This window comes from Candida metapsilosis (genome assembly GCF_017655625.1).
Source record: "Candida metapsilosis strain BP57 chromosome Unknown scaffold2, whole genome shotgun sequence".
NCBI classification, from domain to species: domain Eukaryota; kingdom Fungi; phylum Ascomycota; class Pichiomycetes; order Serinales; family Debaryomycetaceae; genus Lodderomyces; species Lodderomyces metapsilosis.
In genome coordinates this window covers 1,132,934-1,151,872 of record NW_027138160.1, presented here as the reverse complement: position 1 = coordinate 1,151,872, position 18,939 = coordinate 1,132,934, and the positions used below count along the sequence as shown (strand labels likewise).

Below are 18,939 nucleotides of genomic sequence, written 5' to 3'. Positions count from 1 at the left end.
AAAAAAGAGACCACTACATACCAAACAGCCTCCCACCCCCTAGCTTCATCCTCAATTATCATAATAATAATTCCTCACCTGTTCCAACCGCATTGAATTCAACAAATCATCATTACTATAATTATTCTTTGCCTGCTCCATCATCTCAAACTTGCGCCAAAACTCATCAAACTGCATCAGATCCTGCTTAATTGACTCAATTGACTCTTGATTGTAGTTTTGATTCACTTTGCATTTCAAAATCAGTTTTGGTGGGTGGTTGAGAATAAATGATGCAGAAGAGTGCTTTGCTGATGAGGTGCAACTGCAGGAGGAGGTGGCAGCCAGTTTAAAGTCAAATAAGTTAAATGGTAATGAAGCGGAACGGAAGTGCAAGAATGATTTCTTCCGTTTTGGTGATGTAGTGGATGACGAGGATGGTGTTGATAGTTGGGCTCTGGTGCATTTTTGATGGCGAGAGTGGTGATGGTGATGATGATGGTGATGTGAGTGTCTATGACGTTTATGCTTGCGAGTTGGATGGTAATTATTTGGCGTTATTGGCGTTGGCGTACACGTAGACGCTGAAGGCATTGTATGTGCTTGCCCTGGCTCAAACTCTGAAGCTACATACTCTTCAAACTTAATCTTGCTTGGTGATGGCGCAATTGATAATGCTGATGATGATGGAAGGATACGCGTAGATCCATCCTCCATGATTCCATCACCACCCTGCTTGAACAATGCCAAATCAAAACTAGAACTATTCAAACGTTTAAACATATTGGTGGAGTTTTTGCGAATCATGCCTTTAAACCTATCCAACAATGTCAACTCCTTCATACTTTCAATCATTGAATTCAACTCGAAACCGTGGTCTTTGACGTCGCCACTGAATTGATCCTGCTCTTCAATATCTTCACTCTGTGGAGGTGGTAGTGGCGGTGTAAGCACCAACACTTCAGGACCCATGTCGTTAGACAAGGTATGCTGGATCCTGTCACTAAATTTGCCATCATCCATTTGTGGCAACTCGTCCAAACTCCAATTATCGAAATCAAAATTGAAATTGAGCGTCGATGAAGCTGACGAGCGAGGTTCAATCGTGGTTGTTGTACATAACCCCTTGCTCTTCTTTTGCTCATACACTTCCAAAACGACCCCTCTATCAATGGGAGAGTTTTCCAACTCACTTGAACAATCATCTTCATTTGGACGGAAATTTGCCACTGCTAACCCACAATCCGCTCTCTTTGCCTCCTTGTGATGGTGGTTCACGCGGCTATGTGCGTGTTGATGATGATGGCGACTATTGTCATAGGTGGATATGGAACTAGTATTGCTTCGATTGAAAGGAGTTGAGCTTGATTGCAACGAGTGATCAGACTGTAACAGTGATGTAGCTGATACCGATGATGATGACTCCGACTGTATATCAAATAAGTTTTTAATGGTCAAAATTGGCAGGTGCTTGGGTTGTTTTTGGTACCCGCGTGGCTCTTGCATTTGTTGCAGCGGCAGTTGTGGTGAAGGCACTGGATGTTGTACGAGCTGCATAGTAGTTGGTGGAGAAAAGGGGGTGGCACCCTAAGAAGAATATAAAGTTGAATTAATTTTTGGGGGTGTTCGTATCCCGTGTAGTTGCAAAAAAAAAAATAATAAGAATAACCTGGAATATATTTATATGGTATGCAGGGGACAAAAAATTTGCCTTTCGAATCAAATGTGGTAACAATACAAAAAATTATACCAATCGACACTTCCTCACTAACCCATCTTGTCCAAGACTTCAAACGCTTTTCGATTGTACTCGTCTCTGCGACCATTCACCTTTTCATATTCAAATAACGACTCTCTCACTGGTGACTTTAAGTGAACTCCATCCTCAATAAGATGTCTATACTCTTGTTTTTGATGTGCAGTTGGGTCATCCAAAATCTTACCCTGAGGTAAGTCATTTACATTCTTGTGTTTTGACCCATCTACTTTGAACAAATAGCGTATTTCGTGTTGATGGTATTGAGCCAATGCTTGCGATTGGTAGTAGTCAATCAATACTCGATGATTTTCCGTCAAGATTTGATAAATCTCTTGATCTGACAAGTTTTGAATCAATTTCCTTAATTTTGTCTTGTTGATGCGGCCATTTGACTTTATATAATCATTAGGATCAAAAACTTTTACCAAAGATGGCTCATGTATCCAACTTTGCAATTTGTTGATGAAGTACCAATCATTATATTCCACTTTAGTCAATGCTCGATTAGGATACTCAAACTTCAAACGCTGGATGATTGAGTTGGGAACATAACAAGGAACACCATCTAGCATGGTTAATTTCAATGGAGATATGTGAGGAAGGTTGTAGAAATGGACTCTTCGATCGTTAAACACAGTAGCGTCTTTCTGCAAAACTGGCCCTTCATCAATATCATCATTGACATTTAAGTAATAGTTTGCTGTTGGTTGAGCTCCACTAGTACTCAAGCCAGTAATGTCAATGTATATACCAGTGTCAATATCGATAAATCTTGCATCTATATGATTCCCACGTTTGGAAATGTGTCTATTGTGAACAAATGTCCCCACTTCAACAAGAAATTTGCCAGTTCCTTCACGTGGATCCTCAACTATCAAAGTTTGATTATAAAGTTCACCCAATTTAAGTAAATGTTGAATTGGCATTTGAATATCCAAATCGTTATCAAATGGGAAAGTACCTCCATTCCAATACCAACTTAATAGTGGACCATGAGCAATCCAACTAACAATACCATACTTTTCACTAAATTTAAACCAGTTGCGCAGTAATCTCTCCATAATAATTGATGTACGATCCACGTTATCACCCAATCTTCCATTGAAAAACCGCCAGTCATAATGCCAACCAGAATCATGATTGTCACGGTCCATATGCAAGGTGGCCTCCTTGAAATATCTAGTTTCCGGGTTCTCCGATGGCTTTGTATCGATAGTAGTCCACATTGAATTCAAAAATGATTGTTGCAATTGATCAAGTGTATCAGCCGATCGAAGTTGGTTCAATTTCCGAGCAAGTAATCGACGATTATAAGTGAAATCTTCTTCTTGTAACTCTATTATTGGTTGAGGGTCGTACACATAGCTTCTGTTTGGTGCAATTTGTTCAAATTGTTTTACAAGATCGAATTCGGTTTCTGTTGTTTGAGGACGTCCCTTGTATACATCAAACAGCAAGTCATCACCATAATCGTTTAAAAAGATTACTTTATAAGGTAATGGTTGGTGAGTTAACAAGTATGATTTACCTTGCAAGTTTCTCACATACTCAGTTGTTGTCACTTGTGAGTGTCTAAATTGAACAAATCCAAGTAGTTGCGATTTATCTTGAAACCCCATAGCTTTAATGTCCTCATCAGTGAGGTCTTTTGTGTTGATACACCCTACTCTTTGAGGATCTGCTTTTGCTCTCACTTGAGCTCTGTGGGGCACAAAATTCATCTCGTTGATAATATCTTTACATTGAAGTCTTTGGTCAAACGGTTTGCTTAATTGATGATTCAAGTATGTTAGGTCCACCCAATCTGACCACTGAAACGGTATTGCTTTGGGTAGTTGCTCTTGAGATGAAATATTATCAAATAATGCACCAAAGGTAAATCTATCATCCTGGTATAGTTGTGGAGGGTCTATCTCTTTAGGTGGCTTGTGAAATGTAGTTGTATGTTTAGGGGATTCCATATTGTTTAGTAGATGTTTTAGTTTCAAAGCATAGTCTATGTCAGTGTTTGGTAGTTGTGGTAGTACGTCTGAATCATTTGTATCATTGTCTATTGTTATATGTACTTGAATGTTTTTGTTTGTAGTAGATCGTGTTAGGTAGAATGTTATAATGTAGATTAAGTTGATGACGAGTATGATAACGAGTGGTCTTCTAAGTTTCCGTTTGTTGGTAAGCATCCTTGTTAAGAGCTAGTTGTGTAAGAGTATACTGGTTGATTGATTTAGGTTAAAGATCTTGTGCGTCCACAAATAAAAAATTTTTAAATTTTTTAATTTTTTTTTGTTTTTGTTTTTTTTGGTTCCTGGTTGGGTCTTGTGACAAAATAGCAAAGAATAATGCACAGAGAACCCCCTTTCTTTTTATAACTTTATTTTCAACTGTAATATACTGTACCAGACATGAAATAGGGAAGGTAAACATATAGCAGTACAACTGTTATTCTATCGTAATATATGTCACTAATCACCGGATAAGATTTGCTTCTTCTTTTTTAATGCCGAGAAAAAAAATGCAAGTCAACGCACCAAACAGGAACACACAACACATACACAATACACAAAAATGTTACTCAGTCAACCTTAATTTTTTTGCGACACTCGAAATTTTTCACGACATTAGTAGTACAACAAGTAAGTAATTAGGCTGATCAGAGACGGAGCCCAACCTCAAATACGCGTAAACAGAATCATGTTGACTTGGAAGTATCCACCGTGGTCCAACTGCCATATATCCTGAAAACTGGCATCTCATCTCGGGAGATAAAATGCCGGCCAAGGCTTAGAAGGAGTAAAAAGAGAAAAGCTTAATAGTCGCTACCGATTGCTTGACAGATATCAATGATTCATATTGTAAGCTTACTGCGCAATGACTCTTACCTCGCGGAGTAACGTTTTCGCTTGCTACAGTAGCTCTGCGACACACCGAGTGTATAGCTCTGTATTGAGACAGAAAAAGAGGCACTCAACCAATTATCTTGAAACATAGTATGTAGATTACAAATCTATCTTTGGCCAAAGCTCTACCATGATATGTTATCTATTCTTGTATATCAGTGTCCAAATATTTTATATGCCAAAGAGTCCAAAGTACAATCGTGGCACTAACACATTCAAACTGAAGGTTTCAAATACTTTATGCTATTACAGGGACTAGATGCCCTTGTCTTCATGGAAGCACAACGTTAAATGTATTTTTATACAACTACATTCTTAATGAAAAATGGCTAGCTATTGGAGTAGAAATCAATGCGTTCTTTCCGCTATATAGTCACCGATCCATGCATCATCGACTCATGCCTTGCGTCAATGAGGGGAAATGAATATCCCTCAAGAGTTTACGGCTTTTTGAAAGTGGTTGCAAAATCAAATTAACATTTTTTTTCGGTGTGGGGACGGATAAAGGCGGAAAAAGCCGGTTAATCATGTGAAACCGAACGCGCATTTTGGTAAAATATGGGGAAAAGTGTTGCAAAAGATGAAATTATGCCGAGTTAGAGATGGCCATGGGAGTCACGAAGATGAGATTTCTCACGTATAAAGACTGAAGTTTTTAGTCTCAGATACACGTACCTGTTTTTCATATTCCGTAGAATAATGCAATTCCGAAACGCGTCGATTACCGACTCAAAATAAATTATTACACTTTCAGAGTTATACGAATCCTCAGCTGATGGAGGCTATATGGTTAAGCGTGTTCTTATCGACATCCATCAAGGTTCTTTTTTCCTGTCAATAGACTTCATGACTTGAGTTCCTCCCTTCCATTGGCCCATGTCTATCCTGTCTATGCACGAGCGACTAAATTTGAAAACAATAAACGAAAATTCTTCAATATCCAGGGCTAATCAAAAATTCGTAAATCAACAGGTGAGCCGTTAAACTAATGCAACACAATAGGATATCACTGATACTACATCATACGACCTGGAAACCATAACCTTCTTTCAGATCTGTCGTTTATGTAACATGATGCATGCCTTTTTTTCAACTGGCAGAAGTTTATCATATCATCATCCACCCACATCCCCGCATAAAAAATGTTTTCTTTCGTTTCTGTTAATATGCAGGACGCATAAAGGATTCTTTTTTTTAGCGGATATCGATGTCCTAAAAAACCACATAACTAACAATGGAAAAATCAACAAGTATATAAACCACAAGAGATTCTTCCAAAATTTTTTCAAACATCCAAATTAGAAATTATAATCAAGTAAACTTCTTATCCTTAGTCATGTTGTCTAGAGTTTTCAAAACCAAGGGCTCACTCCAAGTAGCCAAAAAATCATTAAACTTACAATCCATTAGATCAAAAACTGTCATTTCCTTATCATCAACCCTTACATCATACCCAAAAGATCACACTGAAAAGGGGGCTGAACCATACTTGACCCCAAGTTTCCTCAACAATGAGTTCATCAAGTCTGAATCCAAAGAATGGTTTGATATTCATGATCCAGCTACCAACAATGTTGTTTCTAGAGTCCCACAATCTACTGAAAGTGAATTAGATGAAGCTATTGCTAGTGCTCACAAGGCTTTCCCTGGATGGAGAGATACCAGTATTATCAAGAGGCAAGGTATTGCTTTTAAATTTGCTGCTTTGTTGAGAGAAAACATGGACCGTTTGGCCGGTATGATTGTTTTGGAACAAGGTAAGACTTTTGCTGATGCTCAAGGTGATGTTCTTAGAGGTTTGCAAGTTGCTGAGCAAGCTTGTAACATTACTAATGACTTGAAGGGTGAAACTTTGGAAGTTAGTACTGATATGGAAACCAAGATGATTAGAGAACCATTGGGTGTTATTGGTTCAATCTGCCCATTCAACTTCCCCGCCATGGTTCCATTGTGGTCATTACCATTGGTTTTGGTTACTGGTAACACTGCTGTTATCAAGCCATCTGAGAGAGTTCCAGGTGCCGCTATGGTTATTTGTGAATTGGCAGCCAAGGCTGGTGTTCCACCAGGTGTCCTCAATATTGTACACGGTAAACATGCCACTGTTAACAAATTGATTGAAGATCCAAGAGTTAAGGCATTGACATTTGTTGGTGGTGACAAGGCTGGTAAATACATTTACGAAAAGGGATCCGCTTTAGGTAAGAGAGTCCAAGCCAACTTGGGTGCCAAGAACCATTTGGTTGTTTTGCCAGATGCTCCAAAACAACAATTTATCAATGCATTGAATGGTGCTGCTTTTGGTGCTGCTGGACAAAGATGTATGGCTATTAGTGTTTTGGTTACTGTTGGTAAGACCAAGGAATGGATTCAAGATATTGTTAAGGATGCTAGCAAATTGGTTACTGGTTCAGGATTCGACACATCATCTGACTTGGGTCCATTGATTAACCCAGAATCTTTAAAGAAGGCTGAAGAGATTATTGAACAATCGGTTGCTAATGGTGCTAAATTGGAATTGGACGGTAGAGGCTACAGACCAAAGGATTCCAAATTTGCCAATGGTAACTTTTTAGCTCCAACCATTTTGACCAATGTCAAGCCAGGTATCAGAGCTTATGATGAAGAAATCTTTGCCCCAGTTCTTTCTGTTGTAAACGTTGACACTATTGATGAAGCTATTGAATTGATCAATGCCAACAAATACGGTAACGGTGTCTCAATTTTCACATCCAACGGTGGTTCAGCTCAATATTTCACCAAGAGAATCGATGTTGGTCAAGTTGGTGTTAATATTCCAATTCCAGTTCCATTGCCAATGTTTTCATTCACTGGTTCAAGAGGATCGTTCTTGGGTGATTTGAACTTTTACGGTAAAGCTGGTGTTACTTTCTTGACTAAACCAAAGACCATCACTGCTGCTTGGAAGGCCAACACTATTGATGAGGAAATTTTGAAACCATCTACTTCTATGCCAATTCAACAATAGATATATGATATGGTACAGATATTTTTTAGAATGTGTGTATAGTTCAAAAAGAGAAATAATGACACGGTTTATAGAGGAAGTTGGACACTTGGTGTTCCATGAAGCCCTTTTGCAAAAAAGGATTAAACTGCACTCTTTGAGCCCCGGAGTTGCCCTTTATGCTGATTGCCCATTTAGGCAATTACGATTGAATGTTTTTCCGGGGATAACCTATCTAATACTTACACAAAAAAATGCGTGCCCGTTGTTGTGCCAGCGTGTCGCGCAAAAGGAAAAAAAGAAAAGCAATTTCAAGGGAAAGGAAATGAGGGAGTTTGCGGGTGCTAAGATGACTCAAAAGAGAGATACTTGTGTATTTCCCAAGGGGGGTGTGTAGCGTGACCTTAGTGTTTCTGTGTTGCACGACTTTTGTGACTAGAAATAGATGGTCCCTTTCTTCTCCCTATTGCTTGGTCTTGGAGAATTGGATGTAGGGTTGGAGTCAATTCCTACATACGGTGTATCTGTTTAAAGTAGTACGGTGAGAGTCGGGAGTAGCAATCCAAATGGGTGATTAGATAGATAACTACTAAAGGTGTCGAAAATCGTATACTTCTTCACTATGATTATTATTATTATATCTCTGGATTAGCGGGTGTAAAAGAAATACAAAAAAATAAATGTCAGATTGTTTTTTATTTTTATTTTTTTTATTTTTTTTTATTTTCAGACACGAAATGAATCATCCGACACTAAATGTTTTTGGACCGAGGGAATTAACGCCCGACCGACCGGTCTTGCATTTTCATTTTTGACCGAAAAAAGGAAAAAAAAAAATCATTAAAAGAGACATATAAGTCAGCTACAATCGAGTCAGGTGAGTGACCCTGCTTCCAATTGATCTGAACTATAGAGCGAATGGGGACGTGATTTTTTTTCTTTTGCGATAAAACCGACGAGATGGAATTCCGTAGTTGCCCCTTTTAAAATGACTACTTCTGTTTTTTTCTTATTTTATTGTTTTTAACTAAATGAGATTTTAGATTGAAGAACGAAGTGCTCAATTTGAAATATTATTGTCATTGTCTAATTGTTTTTATTATTTAATGTTTTTCTTCGGAATAGAATTTCGGTTATTGACACAAGCAATTGCACAAAACCAAGACTGACGGAGCTATACTTCTTATCCGGTTAAAAATATTCAAAAAAAGGATGAACCTTTTAAAAGGGGTGCAAATCTCAGAGCGAAAAGAAGTAGGCCAGGGCGGGCGTTAAAGGGAGGTCTAGAACGTCGATGCATGACATACTCTGAACTTAAACTCTTCTATTTTGATCTAGACACTTGTGCACGATGCAGACCGACAAACTCCAAGCGGTTTAGCAACACTTCCCCCCCTTTTTTTTTGGTCTCTGCATACACGCTTTGTTTTGGAGAATTTTAATATGAAGCACCTGCAGCAAAAGAAAAAGGAAAACTTACGAGATTTGTCAACGGCGTAAATCCCATTGGACTGGTAATGTTCAGTTGGAGTCTCTTGCCATTGAGAACAGGCGGTTAGAACCCAGCGCGATTTTCTCTTTGCCATCTTTGTGCTCTGATGGACTTTGCTGGCGTTATGGAGTATTGTGTTAGATTAGGCTTATTGTCTTTTTATTTTGCTATCCCGCTGCTCTATCAAAACAGTCCCAACAGTAACATGGGACAATCGGAAACTACCAAGAAAGTCCTAATCGCAGTATAGAAGATCCACAGAAGAAAGGGACATTAAATACAAAATGTACGTGCTGGTTTCGAGCACGATGTTTTTTTTATTATGGGGTTCAATAATAATGAAAAAATTCTTTTTTTTTTGTGTTCCTACCAAGCGTGATGGTGATGAAGAGTTGCTCTAGAGGAAGCAAGGTAAAGTTCAGTAAATTAAATAGCTCCCGCCGTAGCAATTACATAATTATAGCCTGTTGTTTGATACAATTGTGTCGAAAAGTTTATTTTATACAATTTGAAGGGTGTGGTACTCCGTTAATTTTAATTTTGCACGGAGTTTTTTGGAGTTCCCAAAAAAAAGAGTTGATGCACATATGGTCTTTGTTCTATTTTGTTTGTATTTGTTTACAATTGATTAATCTATGATTTGTTTAAATTTTAAGTATGGATGTATGGATGTATTTTTTTCTTTCTTTTCTTTTTTTCGTAAAATGTCGGAACTGGCCATATGCACAGTAACACCAATAAACAAAAACAAAAATTAAAATTACATATTACAATGCACAAATACGTTCCATTGACTAAAAATGGGATGGAAAGTAAGAACAACAAAGCACTTTTACTGATATTCCATGTTGTGTTGTGTAAGGGCAGTTGAAGAAGTGGGCAATAAGAAACATCGTGTTCGTAGTTTTTCATTCGAATACAATCTTTGTTTACAAACTCCACGAGATGGATTCCAACAACAATAGAATTTCTTTTCTTTCCTTCTCTTCAGCCAGCTTTGTGTCCGCAAGAGATCATCTTCCAAAAATATTTTGTGTTACAGCGAAGTCGTCAGTTTTTCAGATTTTCTTAATTCCTAATTCCTAAGATCAAAGCTAATATTGGTGCACCTTTGGAGAATCTTGGTGTCACCAGAAGACCACTGTTCAATAGGAGGATCCGTTGATTCTCTAGATATACAAAAAAAGAAGGGAACCTCTGCATGTATTTAAATTGTTCTGGAGATATATGTCCCTAAGCGCCAAATGAGCGAAAAAAGGGAATAAAATATTCAGACAGACAATTTTTATATATTAATTTATTTTTCTGTCTGTTGTTGTTGTTGTTTAATTTTGCTTCTGTCTCTCTGTCTCTATATATATAATGAATCCTATTTTCAATAAAAATATAATCTCATCAAGCAATTGTAACAACAGAAACCTACCAAACTTAGTCATTTACATATTCCACAACAATTCACCATCACTACACTTTACCATATATTCCATCACGTCAATTAAAAAATTCAAACTCATCCTTTTCCTCAATTCGCAACTTTACATTCAAGAATTTTCAAAATTTGTTCCATTGATTTAAAAGATTAACACATATATATATTCACTTTCACCAAGTTATGTCACTGTAACTTGAGACTATTTTAAAGAAAAAAACCCATCGATATATTAAAAGTATGTGTTACTCCCAAAAGTGTATACCCAAAGAAAGGTCTGCTCCAAATGTCCGGTTTTGTTGAAAACGTTTTTACTCAGATGTCGCATTCTCCGTGATATTCCGCAACGTTTTTTCCCAAGTCTGTCGTGGTTCATACTAGGGCTAGACAAGCAGTGGCTAGACAATGGAGCTTTCTCTTTCCCCAAATGATACTCTGAAGAAAATATACTAACATAACTATAGCTATTCCTTTATAATAACAATGTCAACAGCACCAATACTAAACCAACAAGCACCAGTCGATACAGCATCACTACAGATGAATAACACAACAATGCCACAATCTGCAAATGAAAATGAAAATGTATTACAAGATTCACCAGCAACAGTGAAAACTTCAAAAGATTGGGTGCTTCCACCAAGACCAAAGCCAGGAAGAAAATTAAAGGAGATGAAACCAAAGAAGAAGTGCAACAAAAAACCATCATCTACTTTGGATACAATCCCAACCATCAAAAGATGCGCTGCAACACCAGCAACACGTAGACAGAAAAAGAACGATTGTTGTGCCAACGACTTGAATTCTGATTTATCAACTGTATCATCATTACTACAAAATATATCCATTATAGATTCGGAAAATTCCTGTCTCAAGTCGAATTTATTGTGTTTGATCCACGAGTACAAACATTTGAAAAGCTTGGTTTTGAATTCTTCAACAGCTGAAGTGTCCGAACAAGGAAAAAGTAACGTAAACGCAACAACAACCAACACTGAATTAAGTAACGATTCACTACTACATGATATAGCTGAGATTGTTGACTCAGCACCACATGATGTTCGTGCAGTTCACAAACGTTCCTTTGTTGAAGTATGCGAAGAAGAAGGGTCACTGGAAATCAAACACATTGTTGAAGAAGGCGAGCCTTTGAGGCGCTTGTCAACTCCTGCTTCGAGGAACTCTATTACGAGTACTACTATTTCATCACCAGTTGCAACTGCCATGGGCTACAACTCCACCGTTGACACTGTAGCGTCCACACCATTACCTTCTACAATTGAATTTGAACAATTTATCAATATTCACGAGCCAGATAACACTAGTAATGCTTCCGACGAAGCTAATGTACAATCCAGCTCGACTTCAACTTACAGGAGCAAGAAATTTGCCCATTACAAAGACTTCCACAAATTGGACACTGAAGAAGATTCAGATGGTGAAATCAATTTCGAAGATGATGATTTAATCAATGGTGGTGGTGGAGAAGATGAGGAAGACGATTTTCTTGGAGAATTGTGCACCCCATCATCAAGTTTGTCTCATGACTTGTCGCGTACAACTTCGCCATATTCTGACTATGAGACCAATTCATTGATGAGTACATTGACCAGAACCACAACTGGGTCATCAATCAATACTATGTTGCATGAGAAGCCCAGTTTTACTACTAGTGACAAGTTACACAGCAGTTGCGGCTACACTTCAATTCACCCACCTCCTTTGACATTGAAAAAGATGGGAAATTTCTTTGATTTACCAAAGTATCAAGAGAATGACAAGTTGTACAGTTTCAAGTTTGATACTGCTGAGTATCAAGCTAAAAGGATTGACGATGAATACAATTTGGTGACTGATTTCTTGGAGGAGAAGTTGATGATTAACGAAATCAACTATTACCTGCAACAACAGCAACAATAGTGATTCAACGACACACACAAGAAAAGAAACGACGCGACCACCACCACCGCAACCAACAACAGTTTGGATTAAGTGACGACGACGATGATGATGACGATGATGACAATGCTAACATGAGAGAGGGCCGGTTATGATTATTTTTTTACTGACATTTAAAGGTTTAACTTATTTATTTTATTTTTGTATACTACTATAGGGTAAGAAAAGAAAGGTTTGGATTTGGAGAAATGTTCAGTTAGACTGTAGTAACACTCTTTTAAATCAATCAAGTATCATATTTACACCTGAAATCATATACCTCCTTCAATGGATGCCAATAACTTCACCTGTAATGCCCCAATGCCTTCAATATAGTTCAACATATTCTCCTTCATCTTGTTTCTAGCAGCACCATCCCAGTCTTCATCTTCAACAAAACAATCACTATACATTTTGAAAAGCTTTTTGATTGATGCAATTTCACCTTCATCCACAAGGATTCCACTTTCAATAGCCTTGTCAAACAAAAGAAACGCAAATTCACGGTCATTGTTCATGAGGAATCCTAGTATCGCTGATTTTGTAAGCAAACCTCTTTGCGACTTACCTTCTTTTACCGCGCCCGATACTTGATTAATATAATCGTTGTATAAAGCCAAGCCTTCATTGGGGTTGAAGTAAGATTTAAGGACGATGAGGATTTGCAATAGTTGGATCGTGATGTCAGGTGGAATCATGGTTTCTGCCATTGTTTTGAAAATCTCTTTGTCTTGCTTGATTGCTTGGTACGAGATTGCTTTCACCATGGAAATTTGTACATTGGAGATTCCATACTTGGCAAATGACTCATATTTTTGAAAGACCTTTAATGCTTCACCAAGATTGTTTTGAGGTATACCGAGGACTTCGACTAGTACTTTCCTTAAAACCAAATTGTCCAGTTGGATATCAATCTTTGACTCGATGATGTAGTTTATAACCTTTTCATTTAATTCGTCAAGGTCCAACTTGAGACCAGCTTTTGCATACATGGAAGCAGCTTGTGCTGATTGGAAATTTAAAATATCAAGAATGACAGCATATATCCAAGGTTTGATTGACTCTGGCTTCTTGAACCACTGTTGGAAACTCCTCAATAAAGCAAATTTAGCCAATGGGTCATTGTAGTTTGCAAAAACTTGCTTTAATAATATATCCTTGTCTATGATTGTACCTGAGACCAATGAGTCCATTTGCGATGCGTCTTGGCGAAGAAGCAAGATCTTAAATAATTCACTGAATTGCTCTTCTTCAACACTCTTGAAATGCTCATTCAAGTACTTCACAACCCTGTCAATTAAGAAATCTTCATTGTTATTATACTCTTGAACTAGTTTTTTCAAGACATCCTTCTTGAACTCATCGCTAGTCTCCGAAAATGGATGCTTCTCAAGTAGTTCAAACGTATCAAGCACTCTTCCAGGATTGATGTTGACAAAATGCCTCAAAAGATTCTCATCGGTGATCCCTAGTGGAGCTAGTTTAAAATAGGTACCAAAAGTGGGGACCAATTGGGTATACAACTCCAGTTTGTTTGGATTTGAAGAGTTTGCAATAGCATTGACTAATTTGATTCTGCCATTCTCGTCCTCGTGGTTGATTGATGGATGGGTTAAATCATGTAGCTGGATAGATTTAGGATCTCTGGCTAATAGAGTCGATAGCTGTCTATGAAAGCTGCGACGTGTAGGCTGGATTGTTATTCTCAACATCAATGATAGGGCTACTTTTGTCCATCAGTGAAAGTGCTACCAAAATAAATTTTCATCGATTGTTTCTATACAAAATCTATACCTTTCTCTATTACTCTGTCTTTAATAAATTCTCCTCCATCTTGGCCAACATTCCAACTCCATCAAAGTACTCTAACCACTTGTCATCAACTTTAAATCCACCCAACTCAGCATCAGTATCAAATAATTTCTTAATATACTCATCGTATCCAATAAATTCCTTCTTTTGCTCACATTCATAACTCCAACTGGCTTTGTATGCACCTCCCAAAGCGCATGCGTTGGGGATTTCAACCTTGAAATTACCATTAACTGGTCCAAAAATTTGTCCCATTTTGTGAATTATGCTAAGGTTGTTGGAAGCACCACCGGCATAGTAGCATTTGTTTGGACGTGCAGTTAAAGTATCCACATTTTGTTCTTTTCCGTCGGTGTACAATTTACCGAATCTTTTGGTTACTTGTTGATACAACTCATTGGCTTTCGATGATGCATCTGAGTTCGCGTCTGCTTTTGGATCATCTTTGCGATATCCAGATTTACTCAACATAGGACCTGCACGTAACCTGCAACTCAAGGTCTGACTTTCGACAATTGCCAAAGCATCATCGTCAATCTTAAATCCGTTGGTGTCCAAGTCACATGCGACAACTTCATAACCGTCATCTGATTTCTTGTTCAATACAGCACGAATGGTTTGAGCTGGTGCTTGTGGCACAATTTCTCCAATTGGGAAATAAATTCCCAACTTTCCATCAAAATCACTACTCTTATCCAAAATTTCATCAAATTTGTCCCACGACTTGTGATCCTCGATATTATGCTTTTTATTGATTTCATCTCTTGCTCTTTCTCTAGCGAGTGCACCATTGGAATAACAAATCATACCCATATAATGGTTTGGCATTGTGGGATGCTTGAACAAATGGTATTGTGAAGATGGTTGGTAGTTTTCAGTAATCAACAAGACTGTAGTGGAGGTTCCTAATGATATTAAACAGTCATTAGGTTGCAACGGTAAAGACAAGATTGTAGCTAAGTTGTCACCAGTAAATGAGTAAACATTACACTTCTTCGAGAAACCGTACTTTTTAACAAAATAATCGGCAATAGAGCCGGATGCTTCATAAGTGATTGGCTTAATAGGACCCAACTTTTCTTTCAATTCGTCAATTGATTTTTGATACTTTGGATCGTCTTTTGAAACACCATCAATCTTTGTGTGCACACCAGCAGCAACAGCAAGCAATTCATCACTATAGTCAGACTTGTTTATGTCATAAACATTCATTCCACAAGCATCACTTTGTTCTAACTCGGCAATCTTTCCCAACAATACACTAGTCACAAATGAACTGACCAAAGAAATTCTTGAAGTGGAATTGTAATCTTTACCATGAGTTCTAGTGATGAATTTACGTATTTGTAACCCAGTAAATCTCAAGTGAGCTCTTGATCCAGTTATTTTAGCCAAGTTTTCTTTACCCACTGCGTCATGGAAAGCTTTAGCTTCTGGAAGAGTGGAATGGTCCTGCCAATTGGGTGACATTTCCCATGAGAATGCATCTTTTAATTGCTCACTCAAGTTTGAATCTGGTTTTAAATTCTCTAATTCATTGTTGGCTTCGTGTGACCAATAGACAGACCCATGTTGTTGACCTGAACCACTGATTCCAACAACTTTTTCAAACGGAAATCCGTCATCCTTCATTTGGGTAAAGAGGAAATCAATTGCATCCAACCACATTGCCACAGGACTAACAATTTCTCCTTCGTCGCCAGTAATTACTCCCTTATGGATACCATACTTGTCTTTGAATTGGGAGTCAAACTCAACGTGATACGTTTGCAAAGGGTCTAAATGTTCGTTGGTGACAATAATCTTTAGTTGCTGTGTGGACAAGTCGAAACCGAGAAACAATTGATTGGATTTGGAATAGTCTGTCATGAGAGGGAGTGAACTTTTGTTGTTATTGTAAGAATATGGTTATACGTATCTCTTGACTAGATTTCTATGAAAAAGGTTGTTTTACATATACACATCACTTTCGGAATCATAAATATCCTTTGGCAATTAATTTTGTGTATCGATACACCGCTGTTGCAGTTTTTGTTTTTTTTACCCGACAAACAATTCTCCCGAATTCTCAAGACAATAATTCTGCCGAGCGAATATCTACTGTAAAATGAGGGAACAAGAATGTTCTCCACTGGTGTACGTTATTGGAAAGATTAAGGGGCGATTGATTTTAGCACTAATAAAGGTACAATCATCAAAAAGCATAAACTATTGAACTATCAAACTTATCAACTTAACTGTAATAACTAAACCCAATATACACATTTAAACCACGACTTGCCACTGGCAAGTCACCATTCTATTTATTGTAATCCGGATTCAAAACTCGCTATCCAACTTGTAGGTTATGTGAATGTCGCATAATTTCAAATGTTTTGACGCACGTGACTAAATTTGTTTTTATATTTATATAAACTATAAACTATGGTTTATCCCAACATAAATCATTTATACATTTTTCTTTAGAATAACCACTTATCATATTAATCTGAGTACAGCTACAAGTAGATTGTTTGATACCATTCAATAAACTCTATTACTATTTATAACTATATCGAATCCAGACATTCTCAGTTAGAAATACTAAATCTCGAGAAAGGTCAATTTCTCTCTTTCTTAGTATTTATAGTTCAACCATTGGATTGGAGGAGCACTATTAAACCAGAAATTGGGTGCTACTATTAAAATCAAAATACTGAATTGAACGGCAAAAGCATATGATAAATATGCTAATGAGTTAGTTACAACACCAACAACAAGTGAGATTATCACATTGACTATGGATGCATATTGTATGATGTACTCTACTTTCTCTTGATTGTTGATAGTAACTGGAAACTCTACAGCGGCAAGTAAGTTCTCCATATTTAGTGGGAATTGATTGTGTTGAATTGCCTAGTGGTGCTGTTTGAAAGAGACAATTTTTTATTTTTTTTTGTTTACGTGTATCTGCTCAATGTCGCAAGAAGCAATGTTACAAAACTGATATTAATGACATCCATTGTAGATCTCGTTGTCTTACTTGCTACTAATTGTTACTAAGCATGGATACAGAGCTTAGCAGTTTTCTACTGTATTGACACCGTGCTAGTCTGCTGCGTAATTCCAGTTTGAGGCAGAGTATTGATTGTATACCTACTCAGATAAAGGTGTTGCGGTATCGGTCACACGTGCAATTACCGCTTGATTCAATTGTGGTGCAAAAAAAAAATGAAAAATATAATTACACCACTGAGTCAACGCTGTTTTTATTTTCTACTTCCAGTTGTACCTAGCTCACCATGACCAAGCAACAAGTCCTTTTCATTGGTGAATTAAACCATTCTCTTCCAGAGTACAAGCAGTTTCAAGAAAAATATGAATGCCTTGAGTACACTTTAACCACAAGAGATCAATTTATTCATGATTTGAAGACGAGATTTTCTCACATTAATGCCATTTATGGAGCCTGGCTTGGATTTGTTCCAATTGCAGGTTTCAGAACAGTTATTGAACACATCCCGTCTAGTTTGAAAGTTGTTGCTTTCTGCTCAGTTGGATATGACCATCAAGATGCACATGAATTAGCACAACGAGGGATTGCAATGACAAATGTTCCAAGTGATGGTGCAGCTGAACCAGTATCTGATTTGGTTGTTTATTTCACAATTACTGGATTCAGACAATTACACATGTATGGTAAACATCAAGTTCTGAAAATTCCAGATACTATTGAGATTAGATATAAGTTGGCTAATGAAAGATTTAATCAAAAAGAAGGACAATTGAGTTTGGCTAGTGGAAAAGGGTATGACTTTGGAGAAAAGATAAACCAGAGACCAAACTTGAGTCCTAGGGGTCATAATGCTGTGATTGTTGGATTTGGTCAAATTGGACAGTTGATAGGGAAGAAGTTAAACCAATTAGGAATGAACATCACATATGTCAAGAGATCAAGATTGGGCAAAGATCAAGAGGACCAATTAGGCTATGAAGCAACCTACGCTCCAACAGTTCTTGACGCAGCAAAGCAGGGAGAAGTGGACCTTGTTGTGATTGCGTGCCCCGCAACTCCTGAAACTCATCATTTAATTAATGAAACTGTGATTGACTCCATTTCCAAACCTTTCAGAATCATAAACATTGGAAGAGGTACAGTAATTGATGAGCAAGCTTTGTTGAATGGGTTGGACCTGGGTAAGATCTTGTTTGCCGGGTTAGATGTGTTTGAAAATGAGCCTTCAATTAATCAACGTTTAATTAACCGTGAAGACGTTGTTTTGACCCCTCATATTGGAGCTAGTACTCTGGAAAACTTTGATTACACTGCAATAAAAGCTCTTGCAAATATTGATAATATTTTGGAAGGTGGGGCAGGAATTAGTAGAGTTAATTAGACAATAAAGAGCATGTATGGTATGACATTTCCACTCCCTCGTGCCCTCTCGGAGAGGGGACAGTCTACTACCACTATGGAGCTATTACGTAGCGGTCACCATGGTTAGACTTCTCAGCTACTGTCTAGCTCGTCCTTTGTTTTAGCCCCGCAGTTTATCAACAAAAATATAATCCAATCGCCAATACAACCTTTATAAAATAAAGCCTATTGAGAGAACCCCAAAGGCTGCTAGATTAAAGTTTACTCCTTATAGCTCCGTGAGATGATGAAAGTGGGTGTGGGACATG

The 18,939-nt window shown here is 37.6% G+C and overlaps 7 protein-coding genes across 7 annotated transcripts; 3 read left to right on the top strand and 4 right to left on the bottom strand. All coding sequences in view use genetic code 12, as the record gives it.

The window, feature by feature from the left end:
* Nucleotides 1–51: 51 nt before the first annotated feature.
* On the bottom strand, nt 52–1,536 carry I9W82_001987 (uncharacterized protein; the record flags this gene model as incomplete). Its single annotated transcript, XM_067690792.1, has 1 exon — nt 52–1,536. The coding sequence occupies one exon, from the start codon at nt 1,534–1,536 to the stop codon at nt 52–54; it is 1,485 nt and encodes a 494-aa protein (XP_067549223.1).
* A 210-nt stretch (nt 1,537–1,746) lies between these two features.
* Nucleotides 1,747–3,699, bottom strand: I9W82_001986 (uncharacterized protein; the record flags this gene model as incomplete). Its single annotated transcript, XM_067690791.1, has 1 exon — nt 1,747–3,699. One exon carries the CDS (start codon nt 3,697–3,699, stop codon nt 1,747–1,749), a length of 1,953 nt encoding a protein of 650 aa, XP_067549222.1.
* A 2,272-nt stretch (nt 3,700–5,971) lies between these two features.
* ALD6 (Ald6p) lies at nt 5,972–7,624 on the top strand (the record flags this gene model as incomplete). Its single annotated transcript, XM_067690790.1, has 1 exon — nt 5,972–7,624. The coding sequence occupies one exon, from the start codon at nt 5,972–5,974 to the stop codon at nt 7,622–7,624; it is 1,653 nt and encodes a 550-aa protein (XP_067549221.1).
* A 3,383-nt stretch (nt 7,625–11,007) lies between these two features.
* HAP41 (Hap41p) lies at nt 11,008–12,444 on the top strand (the record flags this gene model as incomplete). Its single annotated transcript, XM_067690789.1, has 1 exon — nt 11,008–12,444. One exon carries the CDS (start codon nt 11,008–11,010, stop codon nt 12,442–12,444), a length of 1,437 nt encoding a protein of 478 aa, XP_067549220.1.
* A 290-nt stretch (nt 12,445–12,734) lies between these two features.
* Nucleotides 12,735–14,174, bottom strand: I9W82_001983 (uncharacterized protein; the record flags this gene model as incomplete). Its single annotated transcript, XM_067690788.1, has 1 exon — nt 12,735–14,174. The coding sequence occupies one exon, from the start codon at nt 14,172–14,174 to the stop codon at nt 12,735–12,737; it is 1,440 nt and encodes a 479-aa protein (XP_067549219.1).
* Nucleotides 14,175–14,265: 91 nt separating this feature from the next.
* On the bottom strand, nt 14,266–16,143 carry XKS1 (xylulokinase; the record flags this gene model as incomplete). The annotated part of the gene is made up of 1 exon (XM_067690787.1): nt 14,266–16,143. One exon carries the CDS (start codon nt 16,141–16,143, stop codon nt 14,266–14,268), a length of 1,878 nt encoding a protein of 625 aa, XP_067549218.1.
* A 1,412-nt stretch (nt 16,144–17,555) lies between these two features.
* On the top strand, nt 17,556–18,650 carry I9W82_001981 (glyoxylate reductase; the record flags this gene model as incomplete). Its single annotated transcript, XM_067690786.1, has 1 exon — nt 17,556–18,650. One exon carries the CDS (start codon nt 17,556–17,558, stop codon nt 18,648–18,650), a length of 1,095 nt encoding a protein of 364 aa, XP_067549217.1.
* Between the last annotated feature and the right edge of the window lie 289 nt (nt 18,651–18,939).